This window comes from Akebia trifoliata, chromosome 15 (genome assembly GCF_017979445.1).
Source record: "Akebia trifoliata isolate Shusen 1 chromosome 15, ASM1797944v1, whole genome shotgun sequence".
Classification (NCBI taxonomy): domain Eukaryota; kingdom Viridiplantae; phylum Streptophyta; class Magnoliopsida; order Ranunculales; family Lardizabalaceae; genus Akebia; species Akebia trifoliata.
In genome coordinates, this window is record NC_141389.1 from 18,489,656 (window position 1) to 18,511,827 (window position 22,172).

The 22,172-nt window shown below is 34.6% G+C and overlaps 1 protein-coding gene across 1 annotated transcript; it reads right to left on the reverse strand.

Annotated features, from left to right (window-relative positions):
- Nucleotides 1–403: 403 nt before the first annotated feature.
- On the reverse strand, nucleotides 404–18,696 carry LOC147384479 (cytosolic enolase 3-like). The gene is made up of 14 exons (XM_086425260.1): nucleotides 18,521–18,696; nucleotides 18,201–18,358; nucleotides 17,954–18,108; nucleotides 16,549–16,723; nucleotides 14,454–14,525; nucleotides 14,225–14,341; nucleotides 12,591–12,671; nucleotides 8,145–8,221; nucleotides 7,947–8,050; nucleotides 6,645–6,743; nucleotides 6,448–6,533; nucleotides 5,615–5,701; nucleotides 1,863–2,060; nucleotides 404–751 (listed from the first exon to the last, which is right to left on the reverse strand). The coding sequence occupies exons 2-14, from the start codon at nucleotides 18,303–18,305 to the stop codon at nucleotides 683–685; spliced, it is 1,425 nt and encodes a 474-aa protein (XP_086281386.1). The 5' UTR covers nucleotides 18,306–18,358; nucleotides 18,521–18,696; the 3' UTR covers nucleotides 404–682.
- Nucleotides 18,697–22,172: the final 3,476 nt, after the last annotated feature.

The window sequence follows — 22,172 nt, forward strand, 5'->3', positions numbered from 1 at the left end:
AGAATAACATATGGGTGTAACCCCCAAGGGTTGGTGAGTGAGATGCCCAAGAAAAAAAAAAAAAAAAAAGATGAGTGCAAAAAGTAACTGAAAAAGGGGAATGCAAAGAGAATTTCACAATTTTGAGATGGTGCACAAAGAGTTGAGTGTAGATCATAAAAGGTTGTTGCAAGTAGACCACCTAATTTTTCTTTTTATTTGAATTTTAAAAAAAAAAAACATATGATTTGTGATCAATCTTTCCATTTTTTTCAGACATGATAAAAGATTCCATACACAAAAAAACGTGATTTTTATGTTTTAAGTATCACAAAGAACAACTTTCTTTAAAATGAGAAACAAGAAGTGTAGAGAAAGAGACCCTATATTTGAAAACCCTAATCATTCAACCCATCCCTAAATGTTTCCCAAATTATATTCCATTATCTCCATAAATGAAAAATCGATACATTTCCTCTTTTATCACAAAAGAGCCATAACAATCAAACAGAAACACCCTCCACCTATAGAGCCCTCTCTGTTACCAAAAAACATAAATGGTTGTAGAAAGAAGAAAACTGAGTTCACCAACTAAATTGGTGAGCCCATTGTTCATCATAAGAAGTTGTTCTAACCCTCATTTAGGCTGAGGTAGACAGGAACAAACTACACACATACATACGAGAATTGAAAGCAGAGAGAATCATGGGAATCTCCATTTCTCACCTGCATAAACTGCTGAATCTCCCAGCTCTTCCTCAATCCGAAGTAGCTGTAAAGAACATTCAATTCGTTAGTTTCACATTTTTTTTTCTCCTTTCGGAATAATGTCTCAATTCCAGTAAGTTAAATCTAAGAGTGTTTTAATTATACCACTAGATTTTTTACTTTGATTTCTTAAGATGTTTCTATAAAAGTCGATAAAAAGAAAATTTTGGCATTTAAGATGACACAACAATTAATAGTGCTGAAAATTTCTTTGAAATAAAAATCCGTACAAACCATATATAGTAAAGAATGGGAAATGGTTAGGCATTGATGACAATGATGATGAATGGGGAATATGATAGGGCATTGTCATTTTTGTTTAATATAAGATTTCTCCAAATGATTTTAGTTTTCCCAAGTGGCGGTGACTTGTGAATTGTAATTTACGCCTTCTGATTCAGGTAGAATCATATATTCTATCAATATGATGAATGGAAAAGGTTTTCGAAAAAGAAGTCAATAACAGAAAAGCTGTCATATTTTGAGAGGCTTAAGATAATTCAAAAGCCATCAATTTCTCATCGATTCCGAAACTGGTTCCAAAGTACATGGTGTTGATTTATTCTCACACAGCTTTACACTCTGTTCATCTTTACTCTTATAATGAGAGAAGGCCGAGTAGAAGTGGTTCCGCACCAAAATTTGGATCTGACAAATGCCCCCACCTTTACAGTTAAATTTAATCTAATTAAGGACATTTTGGTATAAATAAATAAAAAAACAAGAAAATTGCAACCCACCATACTATAATCAAGGTTGTTAGTTTTAAAAATTACAAAAAAAAAAGGCAATGAGGTCATTGAACTGCGCTTGGTCATTGAATATGAGTGGGATCAGTTGGTCTATCTCATCAACAGAGTAGATGCTTTTTAGTTTGTAATTTTCAAAAACTATTTAATCAGTATGTTAAATTACAAATAAGCCCTTTTGATACATGTGTATTTGCACATGCCACCTTCTAGAGTTAATAATGTGTTAGAACCAGTGAAGCACTCAATGAGAATGGTGGTTAATTTATGATACTTCCCCATAATTAAAAGATTATAGTAGGACCCAAAAACCCGTGGTCTGTAAAAGGTAGAAAACTGAACATATGGAGAAGAAAGCAACTGAACCTGATTGTATTTAGCGAGACGCTCTCCACGGCAAGGTGCACCTGCCTTGATCTGGCCACTGGCCAAACCAACGGCTAAGTCAGCTATGAAGGAATCTTCAGTCTCCCCACATCTATGGGACATCACCACTCCCCAGTGAGCATCCTTTGCCAGCTTCACAGCTTCAATGGCCTCTGTGATAGTCCCTATCTGATTCACCTGTGTGCACACCACTATTAAATATTACAACTTAAAGACCACATGTTGTAGAATGATAGTGAAATAAAGGTTTTCTGTCTTTCTTAAAAGGGGAAAAAAGAAAGAAGTAATCTCTTACATGGTTTGGAATCTCGTCCAAGACCAAGATGACTCACGGGTTTTCTATCTTTCTTAAAAAGGAAAAAAAGAAAGTAGCAATCTCTTACATGGTTTCAAATCTTGCCCAAGACCGAGATGACTTGGGCAAGTCATCTCAGTATTTTTTTTTTTTTTTTTTAGAAGAATAAAATTTTATTGATACGACAAGAAGTCCTCAAAAAGGAAAGCAACCAACAACAAAATCACTCATTGATTACAATTTCCCATCTAAACATAAAGTCTTCAAAAAAGAAACCCCTAAACTCCTTAAATTGCTTGCACCAAAAGAATAGTAAACCAAGAATATTGAAAATGATCTCATGCAAATTAACCTCCACCACATTGAAAGTACGCGCATTCCTATATTTCTACAGACCCCAACAAATTGCAAAAGGAATTAACTTCCAAAGAATCCTCTACCTTCCACCAAAGGGAGATGGATCCCAACTGAAAAGAAGAGGGACAAACGAACCAGGAAGACACCAAGACACATTAAACAAGGAAAAGAAACGAGACCAAACCCAAAAAACGACCTTACAATGAATGAGGACATGATCCACAAACTCACCATCAACTCCACATAAGCAACGATAATCAATCAAGAAGAGACCTTTTCAGAAGATCAATTGTGGGGAGTTTGTTCAACGTTGCCAACCATAAGAAGATACTTTGGAAGGGGCCTTAGAATACCAAATGAAAGGAGGGGAAACATACCTCAAGGTTACCTTCGAGAACCAAGTAGAGAGAGTTAATCGAGAAACAGCCATCAGAACTAGCTTTCCAAATCCGACGATCCTCCCTATCCAATATCTCACAACTCACCCCTCTCGTCTAGAATCAGAAAGGCAGAGATTGGCAACCTTTTCCTCAGGGATAAGGAGTACAAACTGGGAAACAAAGAATGTAAAGTATCACCACTCCACCGATCCTCCCAAAACTGAATATGATCCCCTCTTCCCACCTTATAACGAATGTGCTCACTCATTATAACACCCAACTTAGAAATCCCTCTCCACACGCCACACCCAAATGGCAATCTACTCGGGCTACTCTCCCAAACAAATGGATCTTCCCCGTACTTTGCGGCAACTAATTTCCTCCAAAGTTCCTCTTTTTCGACACCAAAGCACCAATACCACTTCCCTAGCAACGCTTTGTTCACAAACCTCAGCCTCCTAATCCTAAGACCACCCAACTTCCTCGAGCAGCAGACTACTTTCCAATTAACAAGATGAAACTTACGGTTACCACGCCTATCATTCCATAAGAAATCCCTGACCAAATTCAATCTTAGAAGGCAAGGTGAAAAGCGACAAGAAATGAACCGAAATACTAGATGAAGTTCTCCTAATCAACGTCAATTTCCCCCCTTTCGAAAGATACTTCGTTTTTCATGAGGCAAGCCTATTCCTAAACCCTATCCACTATCAATTCCCAAGGTGAAGAAGATTTGTAGGCCGCCCCCAAAGGAAGACCCAAATATGAGCAAGGAAAAAAATCAACCTAACAACCCATAAAATTAGGCCCAAGCCTCAATATCAGGAACATCACCAATAGCATAGATTTTTTTTTTTTTTTTAGAAAGGTATAATATATTGATAAAGAGAGAAAACAAAATACAGGGAGGCCGAGGCCTCCAAAAGATGAACAAAGAAAAATTACAATTACACTAGTCACATAAAGAGTGCCATCTAAAAACAAAATCCTCAAAAGTCGTCCCCGCGAACTGTATGTTCTGTTTCGACCACATGTATAAAAAGCCCAATATCTCCAAGAAGCATGCATGAGAGCTAGTAGATTTATTATTGAACACTCTATTATTTCTCTCATTCCAAACCCCCCAAGCAATAGCTGCCGGTAGCATATCCCACAAGATCCGTTTTTTGGTGTAAAAAGCTTTACTGGTCCACTCTACTAACAAAGAAGAAAACTCACGAGGGGGAGCCCAAAAAACATGGAAAAGCCCGAGGAAATTTGACCAGATATTATACGCGAAAGAACAATGGACCAATAGCATAGATTTTACTCTTCCTCAAGTTAATAGGGAGGCCATACACCACCTCAAACAAGCTTAACTTACCCTTAAGAAAGCACACCTGACTAGTGGGAGTATCCAAAAAATCCGTGTCATCAGCAAACTGAAGATGAGTAACTTTCGGCCCTATATCAGAAACTCCAAACCCAGACAAAGCACCCAAAGAAGTGGCACGAAGAAACATACTCCCCATGGACTCAACCACAATGTTAGATAGAAAGGGGAACAAGGGTCACCTTGTCTAAGGCCTCTAGTACTTCTAAAAAAACCGACCAGCCTCCCATTAACCAAAATGGAAAAGGAAGATTTCCTCATTCAACTAATCCACTTCTCACCGAAGCCTGTGCGGTGTAACAAGTACAAAAGGAAATTCTAGTTAACATGATCATAAGCCTTTTCTATATCCACTTTCCACACAATCCCCGCTTTGCCAAACTTCCTCCTAGAGTCTATACACTCATTAGCCGCCAGAACACCGTCCAGGATTTGTCTCCCTTTGATAAAAGCCCCTTGATCCTTGCCAATAATCTTTGAGATAATCAATTTCAATCTCAGGGTGAAGACGTTTGACAAGATCTTATATGTTGAGGAAACCAGACTAATCGGCCTAAAATCCCTTAACTCTTCCGCCCCTTCAACTTTAGGAATTAACGTTATAAAGGTGGAGTAGGAGCCATGGTCAAAGAAACACTCCTCATAAAAATCTCCAAAAACCGACATCAAGTCTTCTTAACCACCTCCCAGCAAAACTTATAATTTTGAAAATCTTGTCCGAGTCAGTAAAACTCAGCTGAATCAACTAGGATTTTGTGCATTTTTTAGAATTTTAATACTATCATCTAAATAAAATATGATTTCATTATTAAACATCATTTAATCAACCTTATTTGTGAAAAAAAATTTATATACCTAAAAAAATTATAATTATTTTTATATGAATAAATAATTATAAACCAAGTTAACTAGTTTATCTCATCCGAGAAAACTAGGTCTTGTCCATGAACAAGACGAGACATCAAAGTGAGATTTAAAACCATGATCTCTTAGAGATTTCAGCATGGGATCAAAAAGGCTGCTGCAAATGGAGTTATATGTATTTTAAGGGAAAAAAAAAAAAAAATAGATACTTCCTCGAGTATTCCAGTAAAGAAAAGATAATTTCCTTTTCCTGTATGTTAAGATTTATCTAACTTTAAAGCTCCAATAACAGTATCATATTCAACCATGAAAAAGGAATGCATTTATATGTAGTAATGGAAAAAAGATTAAAATTTTGCAAAAAAATGATAATTTCAAAATAAATTATTTTGATAAGTACAATATCAGATGATCAAATTGACGGGAAAAAAAAGGTTTCAGAAGTCTTCCAAATATCGATTACCTTGAGAAGAAGTGCATTGCAGGTGATCTCGTCAATTGCTTTCTTAATACGTTTTGGATTTGACGTCAACAAGTCATCTCCTACAACCTGCAAATCAATTGTCATTAAGGGTCCTTGTTTTAAAATGAAAGAACATGGAAGAACTGATAAATACTAAGGACATGATTTGGTAACAACCCAACCGAATATCTTGATAACCACAATCTGGACCCGACATTTGATGGGTCCAACCAACAAATGCTCAGTTAATCCAAACTTCAATAAAACTGGATTTCCTAACCACCAAATGTTCAGACTTAATTATGTAAAAGTTTGCCATATATTCCAAACCATCCAGATGAGGCATCAAATGGTGGCTCTTAATCCGTCTGAATGGGTGGACATTAGGGCTGTCAAGGGGTTTGGTCTGGATTGGATCGGGTTTGATTTGGCACTGATGGATCAGATCGGGCCCTTATCAGAACTCAATATTACAATTCAGATCCGATTCATTAACAATCAGATCAGGTCCAGATAGGGCCAAACCCAAAAAAAAATCTAAATAAACTTCACACATCTCAACATATATATAATATAACTTATATCTTTCTAATATATATTATCGGATAGGGACATGGTTGATCCAGTTCTGATCCAATAAGATATCAGATCGGATCCTTATTGGAATCCAAAACATTGATCCAGACCCTTTAGTTATTGGATCATATCGGATTTCAGGTCTGATATAAACCATTGACAGCCCTACTGGACATGGCAATGTTGGATCTTTATGTAAGTTGATTGTGTGATCACCCTCATACACAACAGTCCTCATAAACAAAAGAATGACATACCTGACAAATCTCAAGACTGGTAAATAACTTGGTATGGTCCCAATCATCCTTGTCAAATGGCTCCTCAATTGATACAATTGGATAATCTGGCAGAAACCAAAAGAAAAAAAAAAAAAGAAAACATATGACAAGAGACTAAAAGTATATTATCCGGTTACACGAACTGATGAAAAATGTGTAAAGATGGCATTATGTACCTTTACAAAGTTGCGTGTACAGCTCAACCAAATCTTCTCCGGTCTTAAAATTCTGCTCTGACTTATTTGGTGATTTGAAGTCTAAATTATACTTGGTTCCTAAATCACGAAAAGGCAGAAAATCAACTATTAAATTCTAATATACACACTTGGTAACAAACAAAACCCCCAACTCAACCTGATGAATGCATAGTGTATGTGCACAAGTACCAATTATATTATCAAGAAATTATTTTAATTAATTAGCAAAAAAAGGAGTAATTTTTTTAAATTACAAAAAACAATTTAACACTTTGGACTGTCCAACGTTTTATGCTTTCGCATCATTTTAGATGCCAAAAATGTCCATGCTTATCTGTAAGGATGGACAGTCCAGCGTTCTACTAAGAGCCTCCTTTACACATTTAAACATTGAAGTGTCAAAACCACATAATATGTTGAGTAAGATTTCAAATGTTACTAAGGGTCATCAAGCACACCTTGTGGCATCCAAAAACGTGATCCAATGCCACAGGTATGTAGAGGAAAAAATTCTAGGAACTTTATAAAAGAAAAAAAAAAAAACTTTAAAAAGGCTATTTTTCACCATAAATTTTAATTTTAAATTTTGGAATTGGGTGGGAGTTTGATAGCCGTCCATTTTCAAAACCTTGGATCAAACCCAAAAAAATCTAGAAGGTTGTGGCATTGGATTGCCAATTTGGTAATCCATTTGAGCTCAACCACCCTTAGTAAGATTTGAAATCATAGTAAGGAAAGAGCTTCTCTTTGTTATCAGCAGAAATATATAAAAAACGTGAAACATCACATTCTCACCTGAACTTAAAGAAGAGTTACGTCTACTTTTTAATTTCTAACTTTCTTTTATACTTTTTAATTAATTTCAATCTAACATGCAAGCTACTGGTTATCGTAATTGTATAAAATGTTGGACTGTCCAACGACTTAGATAGGCATCGGCATTTAGGGTATCTAAACAGACATGAAAGCAGGACAGCCCAGAGATTTCGAAAAACATTGAACACTCCAACATTTTAAACTGTTCTTTGTAATTTTTAAGAAGTTATTATGTTTAGCTAAATAATCAGAAAATAAACCCTTGTTTTTATAATTTTCACTTATATAATTATGACTTTCAATATTGTCATATGCTGAAACTGAAACAAATTCCTCAGATTTTCCCGCCTGTGCAATAGTTCAGAAGCAAGATGAACCTATGTTTTATGGTGCTAAATTAAATTAAATAATTATAAAAGCGGCTACAATTGCAGGAACATTTTGCAGAAAAGAATTCATCATCACCTATGCAGAAATCAGTAGCAGCAACATCCATTGCTATCTTAATTCTATCATTATATCCTGTTCTGTCAATCGCCTCCATCACAAGATCCAAGCCTTCGTTGAAACTGCAAATGGAATATGGTATCAGAAACTAAATGCAAGGCCATTTAATTGTTTTTTTAAACATCACAGAGTTATAATATTGAAGAAAGCACATGCCTGGAAATATTTGGAGCAAATCCACCTTCTTCACCAACATTGCATCCATTTGCACCATATTTTTCAGAAATAACAGCCTGCCCATATTGAGACAAAAATACCGGATGCAGGAAGGTGTTAAGAGTGACAGAAACATAGCACCTCAGAAGAAGAAAGATAGCCATTACATTATTGCAGCATTTACTTCATTAATATAAGAATCACTCATGTATCACACGGACGTACACATACGGAATGCGTGTTAGACACATGAATCAGTAGACCCACTGATGTAGGAAAACCTAGATCTGCTCAATTCTGAGGTAGTTCTACTTTGGGAAGGCTGGTAGAAACAGTATTTAAGTGGTGATGAAGAAAAAAATATTATTGAAAGAATTTTTTTTCTGATAAAAAGGGTTTCCAAATACCCAATTGGCTATATGTTGAAATTTAAAAACACAGTTTTCCAATTACAGGGTATTTGGTTGGGAGTTGGATTAGGGTTAAAGAGAAGAGGAAAGGAATAAAGGTCGAGGAAAAGGGATTTCAAGAAGTCAAGATTCAAGGATTTAAGAATTCAAGAATTAAGAAAATCAAGAACAAAGAGGAGAAAAAGAAAATCAAGAAAATAGATATAAGATTAAAAGAAAAAGAAAAGAGAAGGATAAAACCTTGCGCTCATAGAAGCTACACTAAGATGAATCAAGGACTGGGTTTCATTGAGGATGATACTGTCGCCAAAATCAACCCATTCCAATATTTCTAGCATCGAAGAATTGATTCAACTTATGGTGCACGCATGTGTGCATAGCAGCATTGACATAAAAACTCCTATCCATGGTTTTAGAAATCATCCAAGACAGAGATGACTTGGGCACGTTCATCTTGGTCTTGGAGACAACCGAGCGAGATAGTCAACGTGAATAGCACATCACATTGACTTGTCTGAGACACAAGATGGCTCGTCTGATATTTCTCTCATCCATTTCTCAACAAACCCAAAGATTTTTTTTTATAAGTATAAAAAATTTATTAATGAAAAAAAGAAAAGCGAGGCCGAGATGGCCTCTACATAAACAAAGAAAAAAAGGCAAAAACAAAAAGAAACAAAACAACCAACAAGCTGGACCCAAAAGAACTACTCATTACAACATTCCATTTGAAAACAAAATCTTCAAAGAAGACTGCCAAAATCTTTGTTCAGTTTACTTCACCAGAATAGTAATCCCAAAATCTCCAAGGTGACCTCATGCAGATTCTTTTCCTCTCCCTGAAAAACCCTTCTACTCCTCTCTTTCCAAATCCCCCAGTACACCGCAAATGGGAGGACCTCTTCCATTTGGAGAACATGTTCATCGACCAAGCAAGAAAGAAAGAGATGATAGAGTTGGGGAACACCCAATCAAATCTAAAAAGATGGAGAAAATAAGACCAAATGAGAGTTGAGAATGGGCAATAAAGCAAGATGTGATTCCACTCTCTCCATTTGTTTTACTAAGAAAGCAAGAATTTGGAGTTGAGAAGCCTGACTTGATCTAATTGTCCAAAGTCAAGATTTTGCCCAATGAAGCTGACCAAATGAAGAAAGCTACTTTGGAAGGGACGGTGGCGACCAAATTGCTTTGGTCGAGAAAGAAGAGCCAGAGGGAGGTAATAAAGTGTTGTAGAAGGAGCGTACAGAAAACCAGTGACAAAAACTCAAGTCCCAAAAACAATCATTCCCATTGTGAATCAGACAGTCACGAACCGTGGAATTCTTTATCCACAAGATAGCATAGAGGGCAAGGAATTGAAGAGAGAATCAAGTCACCACACCACCAGTCTTCTCAAAATCTCAATCTATCACCCCTACCCACCTTAAATCTAATCCCTTCATTGAACTCCTTATTCACCTTGAGAAGTCCTTTTCACAATGACAAACAGCAATTAAAATCTTTGCTGACCATCTGAATTTCTTCATTATCACTCATCATCTTCTCCAGATTCAATCAAATATCATTCAATATCCTTCCTCTTTCAAGATCAATCTATAACTTAACTCATAACTTTAGAACCCTAGAATTTTGTTTCAAATCTCAAGAGGCAGGGCTCCAAGTGAATACGCATGGCTTCTAATATCATCAAACCCTAGAATTTGGAAGTTGAAATGAGAGAACTCACTCAAAAGAACAAAATAATAATAATAATAATAATGTTAAGCATGAGGTCTCAATATGAAGCAAAATGTCCTCAACGATCATTAAACCCTAGAATGTTTCAATCACAAAAAGAGGATCTAAATGGGTGCTGACTGTAAATGTGCTGAGAAACAAGAGCAGGGAGAGATCTAATTTCTCCATGGTCTGACTAGGTTGTTCCTGGCTATCTAATGACGGGTTAGAGGAACTTACACCAGTTGCAGGCTGTTTTGACTAAGGCCCTGATTTCATGGTGGATATTCATCTGTCATGTAAATGAATGCATGTAATTTGTACAAGAACTCATAGATGAGCACCTTGATGCAAAGGCCCACAACATACAGGATGGCTGGATACATGGATCCACTAGCACACACATCACAATATTCAGTTCAGTAACAAAGTTGCATTCGTCCAAATTTTCAAAGAGACCCAAAAGGCCAAAACCACCTTTCTTTTTTTTTCCCATAAAGTAACTTCTTAGGGGAGATTTAGCATCACTGGAAACCAAAGTAGCAGCAATCAGTTGAGGTCATGCACATTTGGTAACCATGCAATGGCAACTTTTGGGTAAAGCATAGTCACCAAATTCTCCGACTTATAGAAAAAGTCGGGATTAAATCATGACTTTTTCCTTAACTGATTTAATCACAATTTTTTCAATACATTGGTTTACAAAGTATGTGATTAAATCCCGAACTTTGCGATTAAATCGGATTAAAACGAAAGATGAATTGAAGAACTAGTGAGAGTAGATGAAAATGATGGTGAGCATTTCATTAATGAGAATGCAAATGAGGATGACATTGAACATTTTTATATTTTGAATAATATAAACCTTGAATGTGTTGTGGACTTGTGGTTACTTGTGAAGGATGCAAGGATAATATATGTATGGAGGTTGGGTGATTTAATATTGTGGTTTAATATGAGAACACCACCTAGTATGAACAATTACAGACTTAAGCCTAGCCTGATTTCTTTACGATTTTTTTTTATATGATTTTTTTCCCAATTTTACAGAATTTTTCCTTCCAACTTATTCCTGAATCCCAACTTGGTGATTGTGGGGTAAAGATCCCCTGGAAATTGTAGGGTAATGAACACATAAAAAAACCAGTTAAACATGCCTCTACGCTTGTTGATCATTAGTTTTCTGAGACAGACCACATATTAGTAACAAACGAATATAGCTTTATATAGACTTCACGAGACTCTAATGCATTAATCCCAGGAGAAAAAAATTGTTAAACATGGCTTTGTCGTTGTTAGGACCCAACTAACCTAGATTGTGCATTACCAAACAGACCATTATTTTTCTGAAACATACTTAACACATGAATGGTGACATCTTCATACAGATTTCTGGCAACTTCAATGACGTTAAGCCAGGCCAAAGGTGATTTTATCTCTCCTGAGATACATGGAGGTCCCTCACTAAAGTCCAACATTTTTTTTTTTTTGAGTAAAAGTTCAACCTTTCAAAAAGATAGAACAGAAACGTCACCATGAAATTTGCAATTAACTTAATCTTCAAAATACAACAACAATTCAGAATGATTAGGTTTTTGGAGGGAGAGGAATGCAAGAGTTCTTTATGGAAAGGAGCAAACTAGTCATGATCTGTCCCTGTCGGTTATTGGGCTTTTATTTTTTTGGTGCAAGTGTAGAATTCAAAGGAGTCTTCTTTGAGGACTTCTTGTTTAGGCGGGATAGAGTGTGCAACATCTCAAGCTTGTAATTTAGTTTGTTCTTTCTCTTTGGGTTGGTCATCTCGACCTTTACTTTTTTCTTGAATAAAATTCTCTTTACTTATTAGAAACAAATTCAGAATGATTAACTTAATCTACAAAATGATGAACTTAATTTTGGAAATGACTCGCAATTTTATTAACAGAAGCCCAGAAGTCTAGAACCACCAAGAACACATTATACAATAACATTTGGTGAATGTGTCATTGTCGAATGAGTTCTATATACCAATGCAACAAGAAAAGTTACATAAATGGCTCTTCTAGAAAAAGTGACCCACGGAAACAACAATCTAGAATGAAACAAAAAGGGTTTTAATGGTAAAATTTCTGTAAAGATTCTATTTATAATGCAACCACAAGCCAAACCCAGATCATTCTACTATTTGCTACAGAATATTGTGCAATAACTAGTTTAAGGTGTTTTCCACCTCAGAAACATATAAGATCAGCATCAATTTCTCTATCACAACTACTACAATGATAAAAGACAGAAGATAAAACAATAATGAGAGAAAATTTCACATAAATGAAACAACCTTTAGGTGATGATAGGTCTCTGAGCCCATCTGCATTGCCTCTTCAAATGTGTTTGCTCCAACAGGAAGAATCATAATTTCCTGGTTTATCAATTGTCAATCTGAATTCAAGTGAATTTATATAATAATACTAACGTAAAAAAATCTTAACATTGGTGAAAGCTGAAACAAGAATTCTATTTTATATTCTAAGAGTTCCTAGTAATTTAATGCTCACTTTCTCACAATAAAAAAGAAATCACAGAAAAATTGAAGATAAATAAACAAACAATATCAGGGAAGTTAGAGTTAATTCTTTTTAACACCGAGAGAGTACTGTGGGAGATTGTATTAAAGGAAGGTAGGATTATCAATCATGATAACCAAACTATTATTTGAAAATATTAATGTTCCAATTTCCCATTGCTCTCCAAATAGAGGAAAACAACGTTGCATGGACTCTTCTACATGGGTGATGTGTCGCATTAGAAAAACTTAGCAGACTCTAGTGTACTTCTTTCTTTCTTATTTCAAGATATTGATTAGCATTTATTGTAGATTACAAATTTTACCAATTCCAATTGAAAATTTCTTTGTAGCAAATAGACCATTAAATACATTGTTGCTAGCTACAGGTTTGTGACACACATCAAAGAACATTCCCTCATATAGTCCATCTCGATTCTTCTCAAAAAAAAAAAAATTATATATATTATTATCCCTGTTAAAATAAAACATAAGTACTTCATTCTAAGTTACTTTTAAATATTACACCATCCCCAAAAAATCTGTCACCCATACCCATATCCATGCAACACAGATTAAATGAACATTTTTTTTATCCATCACCCATTCCTAATATCTCTATTTTCTTGCCCAAAACCTTTCTATCCAAACTGCAACCCCATATAAACCTAATGTAAATACCCTAAACCCTCCATTAAGTCACTTACATCTTTTTTGTTGGAGATAATACTGTTGAATTTATTTTTGGAATGTTCATATAATACATTTATTACAAAACTTTGCATATATTACTTCAAAATATGGCCAATTGGGATTGTTGAACATTCACAACAGCCACTAATATGTCTTTTAGATTAAAATTAACTCTTGAAATCCTTGAAAGGGTCAAGAGAATTCAAATTGGTTATTGGATTATGACCTAGATAAGTGGAATTACAGAATAATCATTCGAATTCCTCTTCCCAGATTTCTTTAACTTCTGGTAATATTAGTTTTTTTATGATTTTCCTTGTTCTTGGTAATTAATTCTGATCCTAGACTCCTCATTTTAGGTTTGTTGCTTGGTCCTGCATTAAGTTCTCTTCATTTCTTAATGACTATAGTTCAGAATCAAGTATGTATGAGAAATTCAAACTATAATCTACTTTACGTTTAAATACTAGCATAAAATATTGCTTAAGTTGTTATAGCATATATCTCATCCAAAAGCAAATTATGTATTCAAAATCTTTTTTAGAATTTCAAAAAGAGAATCAGCTATCATTGATAAGTGTTTGACTTTGAACATGACTATTGCACCCAAAAGGAAAGAAAGAAGTAAGGGGAAAAAAGGTCAGAGACATGACCATCTATAAATAGAATATTAACCAATCACTAAGATTTGTAACCTGAATCTATATGGGGCATACTTGGACAGACAAATTATTCCCAGCGTGTTTTCCACCACTTATTAGCGTGAAGGCAGGGACAGGAAGAACCAAGCTCGTTTTACCAGAAAGTTCAGCAATATACTTGCAAAGAGGAACCTGGAATCAACAAGAAGGAAAATTATTACACGGAATCTGGAAAGAATAACTTTGCAACCATCTAATAGAAGAAATATGAGAAATAGTTTGGATGCAAATTGATTAATCATGCCTCCTTTTCAGCAGCACCAGCTTTGCAAGCAGCAACAGACACGGCCAGTATAGCGTTTGCTCCAAGTTCACTCTGCAAAAGGATATAAACCAGATGTAATGCTTCAGAAGTTGTAACAGGTATCACAATTGCAACTTTTTTAAAAAGGAATATAGCTTTTTGTGAAATACTTTCCTTACTAACTTAGTAAGATTTTAAACCTTATTAAGGATATAAACCAGATGTAATCCTTCACAAGTTGTAAAAGGTATCACAATAGTAACTTTTTTAAAAAGGAGTATAGCTTTTTGTGAAACACTTTCCTTACTAACTTAGTAAGATTTTAAGCCTTATTAAGGGTCATTTTACTCAAATGGATTACAACATTAGTAATCCATGTATCCAACAACAACCCTCTAAATTTCACTGAAAAGCTCGTACCAAAAAATGCAAAAAAAAAAAAAAAATTGGGCTTGATCTAAGGTTTTGAAAATGGACAGCTGCCAAACTTCCACCTAAATCCCAAATTTAAAATTAGAATTCAATGGTGAAAAATAACTTTTTTTGGAATTTTTTCTTTCAAAGTTCATAGAGTTTTGTCTTCTACAACCCTGAAGCGTCAGATCATGTTTTTCGATGCCACAAAGTGAGCCCAAGGACCCTTGGTAAGGGTGAAATCCTTACTAACTTAGTGATGGTAGTCGGCATCTAGCTTTTTCTTTGAACCCAGACCAATTTTCCCATCAATCAGTTAAGAGTGGAAAATCTTCAAAAAGTAACAAAGTAAAGAAGGACAAAGCGCTGGGATGACTCAGCAATGAAACAGCCATCACTTTTACAGTATAATTTGGATCTTGCTTATACTGACACTGATATCTTTTCAATTATTTCAAGGATATTAGAACTTCAGAGTGCTTTTTGATCTTGGCCTTAGCAATTATATGCAGAAAAGAGATTATCCATAAACGAAATTATAACAGTCACAGCAACCAACATGTGATGAACAAAACATTATGAACTAATTATAGAACAAGCAAATAAGTAACCAGCCAACAAAGATCCCAAACGTGACTAAGAGTCCATGTGCATTTTTATTTTATTTTGAAAAAAAAAAAAAAAGATCTCATTTCCCCTTCCAGCATATCAAAAAATAATGCAATGAACTATAAGTAATTTTACAAATTCCAACAAGGCCATCTAGTCATCAATTAGTTCTGATTGTGAAATAAAATAAAGATGGAGCAACCACTGTTTAAGCACTACTGGTTCCTTCATAATCAAACTCACTGTTCTATCCATAATCTCAAAAATCATATTGAAAGCTGTGCCACCTCAGTCATTTTGGCCTACCGGGTCATCATTCATTGCTTGTCATGCCTGATTCGACCTTTGTGATCCATGTAGGGCCCAACAGATAAAAGTCATCCTGAAGCTCTTTCCATCCTCCATGGTAGTTGTGGGAAAGTTTTGATTCTATGACAATAATTACAAGTACAGGGGACAATCAAAACCAGTTGAGTCGATCTCAGGTCCTTTGACTTCTTTGGACGGTCAAAGTTGACATTGGAGAAGTTGAACAGATCCCAGGGTATCAGGTTTTCAAATTTACCCTTCTCAATTGAATATAGCTGTTAGACGGTATTAGTTCAGGCAGATGAAAAGGTCTTTGAACCAAAGCGTAACTGGATGAAGAACACTAAAGGGAGATTGTTGTATGTGAGAGAGGATGTCGGGGGGTGGTGTCCATGGCTTAAGAGTCAATTTCTTGTATATTTCTTAGCCTTTTCTTCTTATGAGTAGAGAAATTGGTCTTGTATTCAGATATGGAAAATCACAAAGCATCTACATAATAGACAATTTGGACCAAGCGTGTAAAATAATGGATGAATTTATAAATGTTCATTAATGTTACAACACCGTCTAATGAGATCTCTTTCGGGCTAAAGTACAAAAGTAAATGATCTCAAACTAGTTAAGAGCCAAAATCATGACATATGTTCTTTCCAAGAATATAAAAAATCTACCTAAATACAACTGTTTAGTTCTCAGTATCAAAGTAGGAGTGCACATATAAAATGCCTTAGTAAGTCACTTTATTCGGGAACAGAACTCTCACCTTATTTTCAGTTTTGTCCAAGTCTATCATGGCATGATCAATTTGTGACTGAAGTGTTGGATCCATACCAATCAATGCATTGGAGATCTTCTCATTGATATTCTTAACAGCTCTCAAAACACCCTTTCCAAGATATTTTCCCTTGTCTCCATCACGCAATTCAACAGCCTCATACCTGAGATTAGTTATAAAAGATAAGAAGTTGATACTAAAGGTAAAGGGATAATACTTTTTGGTTGATCAAGATATACACAAGAACAAGAACCACAATCAAACCCTATTGGATATTACAGCATCTCCCCCTAAAGCCAAAGTTACATCCTAGTTTCTGTGTCTCTATAGATATCTTGATAAAAACAGAAAATTAGAGTATAAACCACAACCTTAATCTAACACGAAAAAGATATTCAATGAGTGAAACAATGCCTCTTATTTCCACAGTTTTTCTACTTTCTTCTTTTTGATTAACTTCTTACTGATACCACATGAAACAGTTTCTGTTTGAATTAATATTTCAAGACTATGGAGATCGAAGAAAAATTAACAGCTGAACAAGAAAAGTAATATCATCCACCAATATCTCTTAGGAAAAAAAAAATCCTTTGGACGTTAACCCCATTCTCCATGTGTTGGGAAATCTGAACGGAGCGGAATTATTGATAACCAAACAAGAAGTCCTCAAAGAGAAAACAACAAGCAAGAGAACAAAGAAGCAAGCAATGATCACTCACCAATTACATTCTCCCATCTAAACAGAAAATCTTCAAAAAAGAAGCCACTAAACTCCTTGAAATGCTTACACCCACCTTGATTCATCCCTTTCTCCCTTTCAAGTGATAAAATTATATTTATATTTATTAAAGAAAGATCAAATGTTTTCAAACCGTGAATAAAGATTTTCGGGGTCTGATATATAGCCACAGAAAAGAACTGTAGTATGAAACATTATGAGCAATAACAAAATTTTCCGAATTTTTCCAAAAGGGTGTAAAATTCTCCAAATATGAGATTAACTGATTAAATCAGCAAATCAACAAATTAATTGATCGTTTATCAATCAATCATCAAATAGGATAAAAAATTTACCTTTAGACCTCAACATTTTCTCTCCCTCAACCTTCAAATTCCAAAAACAAATATAGGATTTTTAGGGGGTTAAAAATGAAAAAATTTGCAAAGAAACCCAAAAAAAATTTATGAAAATCCCACATTTTTTAAGATATTTTCCCAGTCTTATCCAAATTTAACCAATTTGAACCCTGAACTTGGTTACCGTGATTACAAGAACTTAACTTCATATCATAATTAGCACAGTTGATTCAGAATAAAAGTTTTCCGACTCAGTAGCTCTTACATTCTGCAACAAATAACAAGAAAACAACAACGTTAAGGAAGATTATCCTACATTCCGGTAGATACCCCACTGGGAACCGCAGCTCGAAACATCCCTTTATTCGTAAAAAGGTCGACCTCCACAGTAGGCAACCCTCTGCTGTCTAGAATCTGCCTTGCTTTAATCTTTGTGATCACACAACGGACCGATTTCTTCATATGGTTCGACTGAAATTTTCCAAAAATACACACAAGTCCAAATAAAATTCGCCCAAAGAAACAAAAAATTAAGAATTGTAAAAGATCAGGAAAAAACTCACTATGAACAATACGGGATCAGGAGCCTTAGCCCTAACGGCCGCATTGACGGCGTCTTCGATTTTACGAGAAAGCAAATGCTTTTCCAGATATTCTTGCACAGACATTTCTACTTTCGTTTTTCACAAATCTGGGGAAATTTGTAGTCCTGAACTTTGAACTGGAATAAAATATATAATTAAAAAAAAAAAATCAGCTTTGCTTCTTTTCCAATGGTAAATCGGATGAACTCGACCCTAGATCTTCGAAAGAACAAGAAAATTTTGAAGAAACGCTTAGTCTAACTAGCTTGAATCAGGAAATAGAAGAAATGTTCGTAAACCTAATTTGTGAAATCAAATAACCGATTAAACTGAAATCTGCAGAGATTTGTGCCCATGAAACTTGATTTCCTCAAGAATAGAAAACTGAGAATTTTTTGCCCTAGATACGTAGATCCGACGAATTATTCGCCCTTACTTTGTTTAAGAAAAAATTACTTAAATGGGTGCTGGCGGAGGGATTTCATTCTAAATAGGCGCTAAGTTTTGCCAGTAATTTGATGTTTACTTTTTATTTCTTATTAGTATCTCAACGTTTAGGGTTGTGAATGGGTGGGATCTGCTTCGATTCCTAAGGAGCTCTAGGACCATAACCATTATATTAGTTATTATCCGCTTCTTGTCGATTACGATCCGATTTCAAAATAAATAGAATTAGAACTAATCATGGGTGCCCATTGGTTCGATTCCAAAAATCGAACCACTATTAAAAATGTATTTCAAATCATTATTAAAAAAAAAATATCCTTTCAAAAAATTAACATATTATCAATAAAATTATTAATTTAATTACAATTTATTACAATTAAGATATAAATTAATTCTTTTTTTTAAATAAAAATTTATCTTTGTTAAAAATAATAACTTTTTAAAAGAGTAATTCATTTTAAGTTTCAATCGATAATTCATATGAAAATTTGAAAAAAATTATATAACATGCATTTATTTTTTAAATAAAAAATATCTTAAATCATTTATAAAAAATATCTTATTTCGGTTCTGATTTCGATTTGATTTTCGTTAAATGTGTACCCATTGACACCCTCACTCAACCTTATCTCACGGCATCTTCTTCACATACTTAGATTTTTGATTTTCCAATTGCAATAATTTTTTATGACCTTTATAAATATACAGTACCAGTGCAACTTGGTTCGATTTGATGTCAAATCCGAATTGAACTGACCTAGGTCGATTCCATTAAATGAGAATCGGAACCGAACGAAATTGTTATAGAACCAAGCTGAACTAAGGTCAATTTGGTTCGGTTCTGTTATATGGGTTGCCAATATCTTAAAAACCTAATTAAATCAACATATTTTTAAATAAAAATAAATAAATATGAAATCTTATATCATGAGTCATTAATCTATCCATAAATAAATACAAAATCATTAGTGTATCTATTAAAAAAAATAAAGTCAATAGTTTGTCCATTAATTGAAGAAAGTCATTAATCTGTCCGTCCTAAAAAGTGTCAATAATCTATCCATAAAAAAATAATCAATTTATCCATAAAATGGGTATAGTTTTTTATAAATTAATAATATTTATTTATAATTTTATTAATATAAGGATTCGGTTCTCGGTTTGATTCGGTTCTATTCAAGGCATGAACCAATAACTGAATCGAAGTTCATTATAAACCAAACCAAACCAAACCAATCCAAAACTCTCGATTTGGTTAGGTTCTCAATTTGAACCGGACCAAGTTGCACCCCTAATATGCAATGGTATTCCCATAGACAACGGGCCCTAGTACCGTATTTGGCTTGTGCCTAATCCATAAACCATTGGGCCTTATCTTACAGACTAGTATACTAGGCATTGATCCAACCTACACAGCCCTTTTGCCAAGTTAGTTAGGAAGCTTTGGAGGTTCGAACACATGATTAGGGGCAAGCCCTGCTAGTGTCTTACCATCTCGCCACACCCCTGTGGATTATTTTCCATGACCTTTTATCGTGAATGACAAATGAAAATGATATACTTCTAACTTTTAACATTTAAATGTATTTTTTTTTATTTAAATGATTTATAATATAAACCAAAAACGAAGTTGAATGTAAATGTGGGGCCCTTATTGTAGATCAAATTTTTGTGTCAACCCGCATTTGCTTTCTGTTGAGACCATTTTTGCCACACCTTAAGATCCTCATGTCCCTAAGTATTGAATGGGCTCAAAACCAAATAAAATCAAATACTCTACTTAAACTGCAAATATCACAAGTTCATCGCAAACCAAAACAAGAAACAACCGAGGTTTGACTTAACACCTAGCTAAAATTAAAAGCAGTCGATAGGTGATGCTAAACTCCATTCTAACCTACCTTACTATCTATTAGGACGATATTAGCTGACCTGGGTGATAAACTCATGAATGAGTACAAAGGTTCATTGACCAGAATAATTCCACATAAGAAGTGAATGGGCTCCAATAGACTAAGAATACTCCTTCAGTTAGGTAAAATACTCAACTCAAACTAAGACCAGAATTCTAACAAGACAAAAAAGTAAATAAGAGTTAAGCTATCCCATTCGTCAAATCTTTCATTTAATGTTATATATAGGAGTACTGGTCAAATATGAGATGGTTGTGACTGAAAACGCCCTCGATTAGCGGGGTGCGTGGATCCGTTTTTGACCCTTGAGGTTTGGGAGTCGCCACCTAGTTATTATGGTCTAGGAACCAAATTGACTCTAAAACGGATAAAAAACTAATCTACTACCAAAAATCTGAATCCGGGGATCATGTTACTGGGTTGGAAGGTGTTAGGCACCAACCCCGCCCGGCCAATACCGGTCTCTACTTATCCCAAATAAAACTACATCGCTAATGACAAAACCTAGATAAAAAAATAACGAAAATCTTACCTTCGATCTGCAAAGGTGTATTCCCTTAGATCTGGTGAAACTACTCCTTGTACCGTACTCCTTACTTCGTTCTGTCTCCGGATCTGATTTCTGATCTCCGAGGTAAGGTATTTCCTTCTTAGATCTAGACGTTTCGAATTTATTGTGGATTTTTGGGGTGTTTTTGAGAGGTTCCTAAATTTTTTTTAGGCTAAAATCGAAGTAGGGGTGTTAGGTAAGGAGTTGGGACTCCAAAATTAGGGTTTTGGAAAGATTGTGGAGGCTCATTCACCTACTTTTCCTAGGGTTTTTTCTTTGATACGAAAATAGGGTGTGGAGGCTCCTATTTATAAAGTTTTTTAGGAGAATTAGGGTTTCTTTTAGGGTTTCAATTAGGATTTAGACTTTGGTCTCATGAGATTGACTTAGTCTTTAGGGTTTTAATTTAGGGTTTTGACTTTAGTCTTATGAGTTTGACTTGATTAGTTTAGATTAGGTTTTAATTTAGGGTTTTGATTTTAGTCTTATGAGATTGACTTAATTAGTTTAGATTAGTGTTTTGATTTAGGGTTTTGACTTTAGTTTTATGAGATTGACTTTAATATTTTGAGTTTAGTCTTTCTTGGTTGGCTTTTAATATCTTGACTTTAGTCTTACTTGATTGACTTTAAGGTTGACTTTAGTCTTACTTGATTGACTAGATTTTGGAGGATCCCTTTTTATTATATCTTTAATTCTTTGGGCCCCCAGATGGAGGGGTCCTTGAATAAATATCCTGGCAACCATCAACAATTTTGCCTGAAAACCTGATTGGTCGATTTTTTGGTTAAGATTTTTAAATTAATTTTATTAATGTTTCACTTTACATTATTTAATATTTTATTTATTAATTTCGAAATTTTAATTATTAAATTTATGCAAATACCGTTTTGCCCTCGGAGAGGTTTTTTACGTTTTAAGTCGTTTTTCAACGTTTCAGGATGTTTTGAAATCAGTTTTTCATAAGGAATTCGATGGGAATCTTGGTTTTTATCATTTATGAAGTTTTTTGTATGAGGGCATTTTCGTAATTTTATCAAA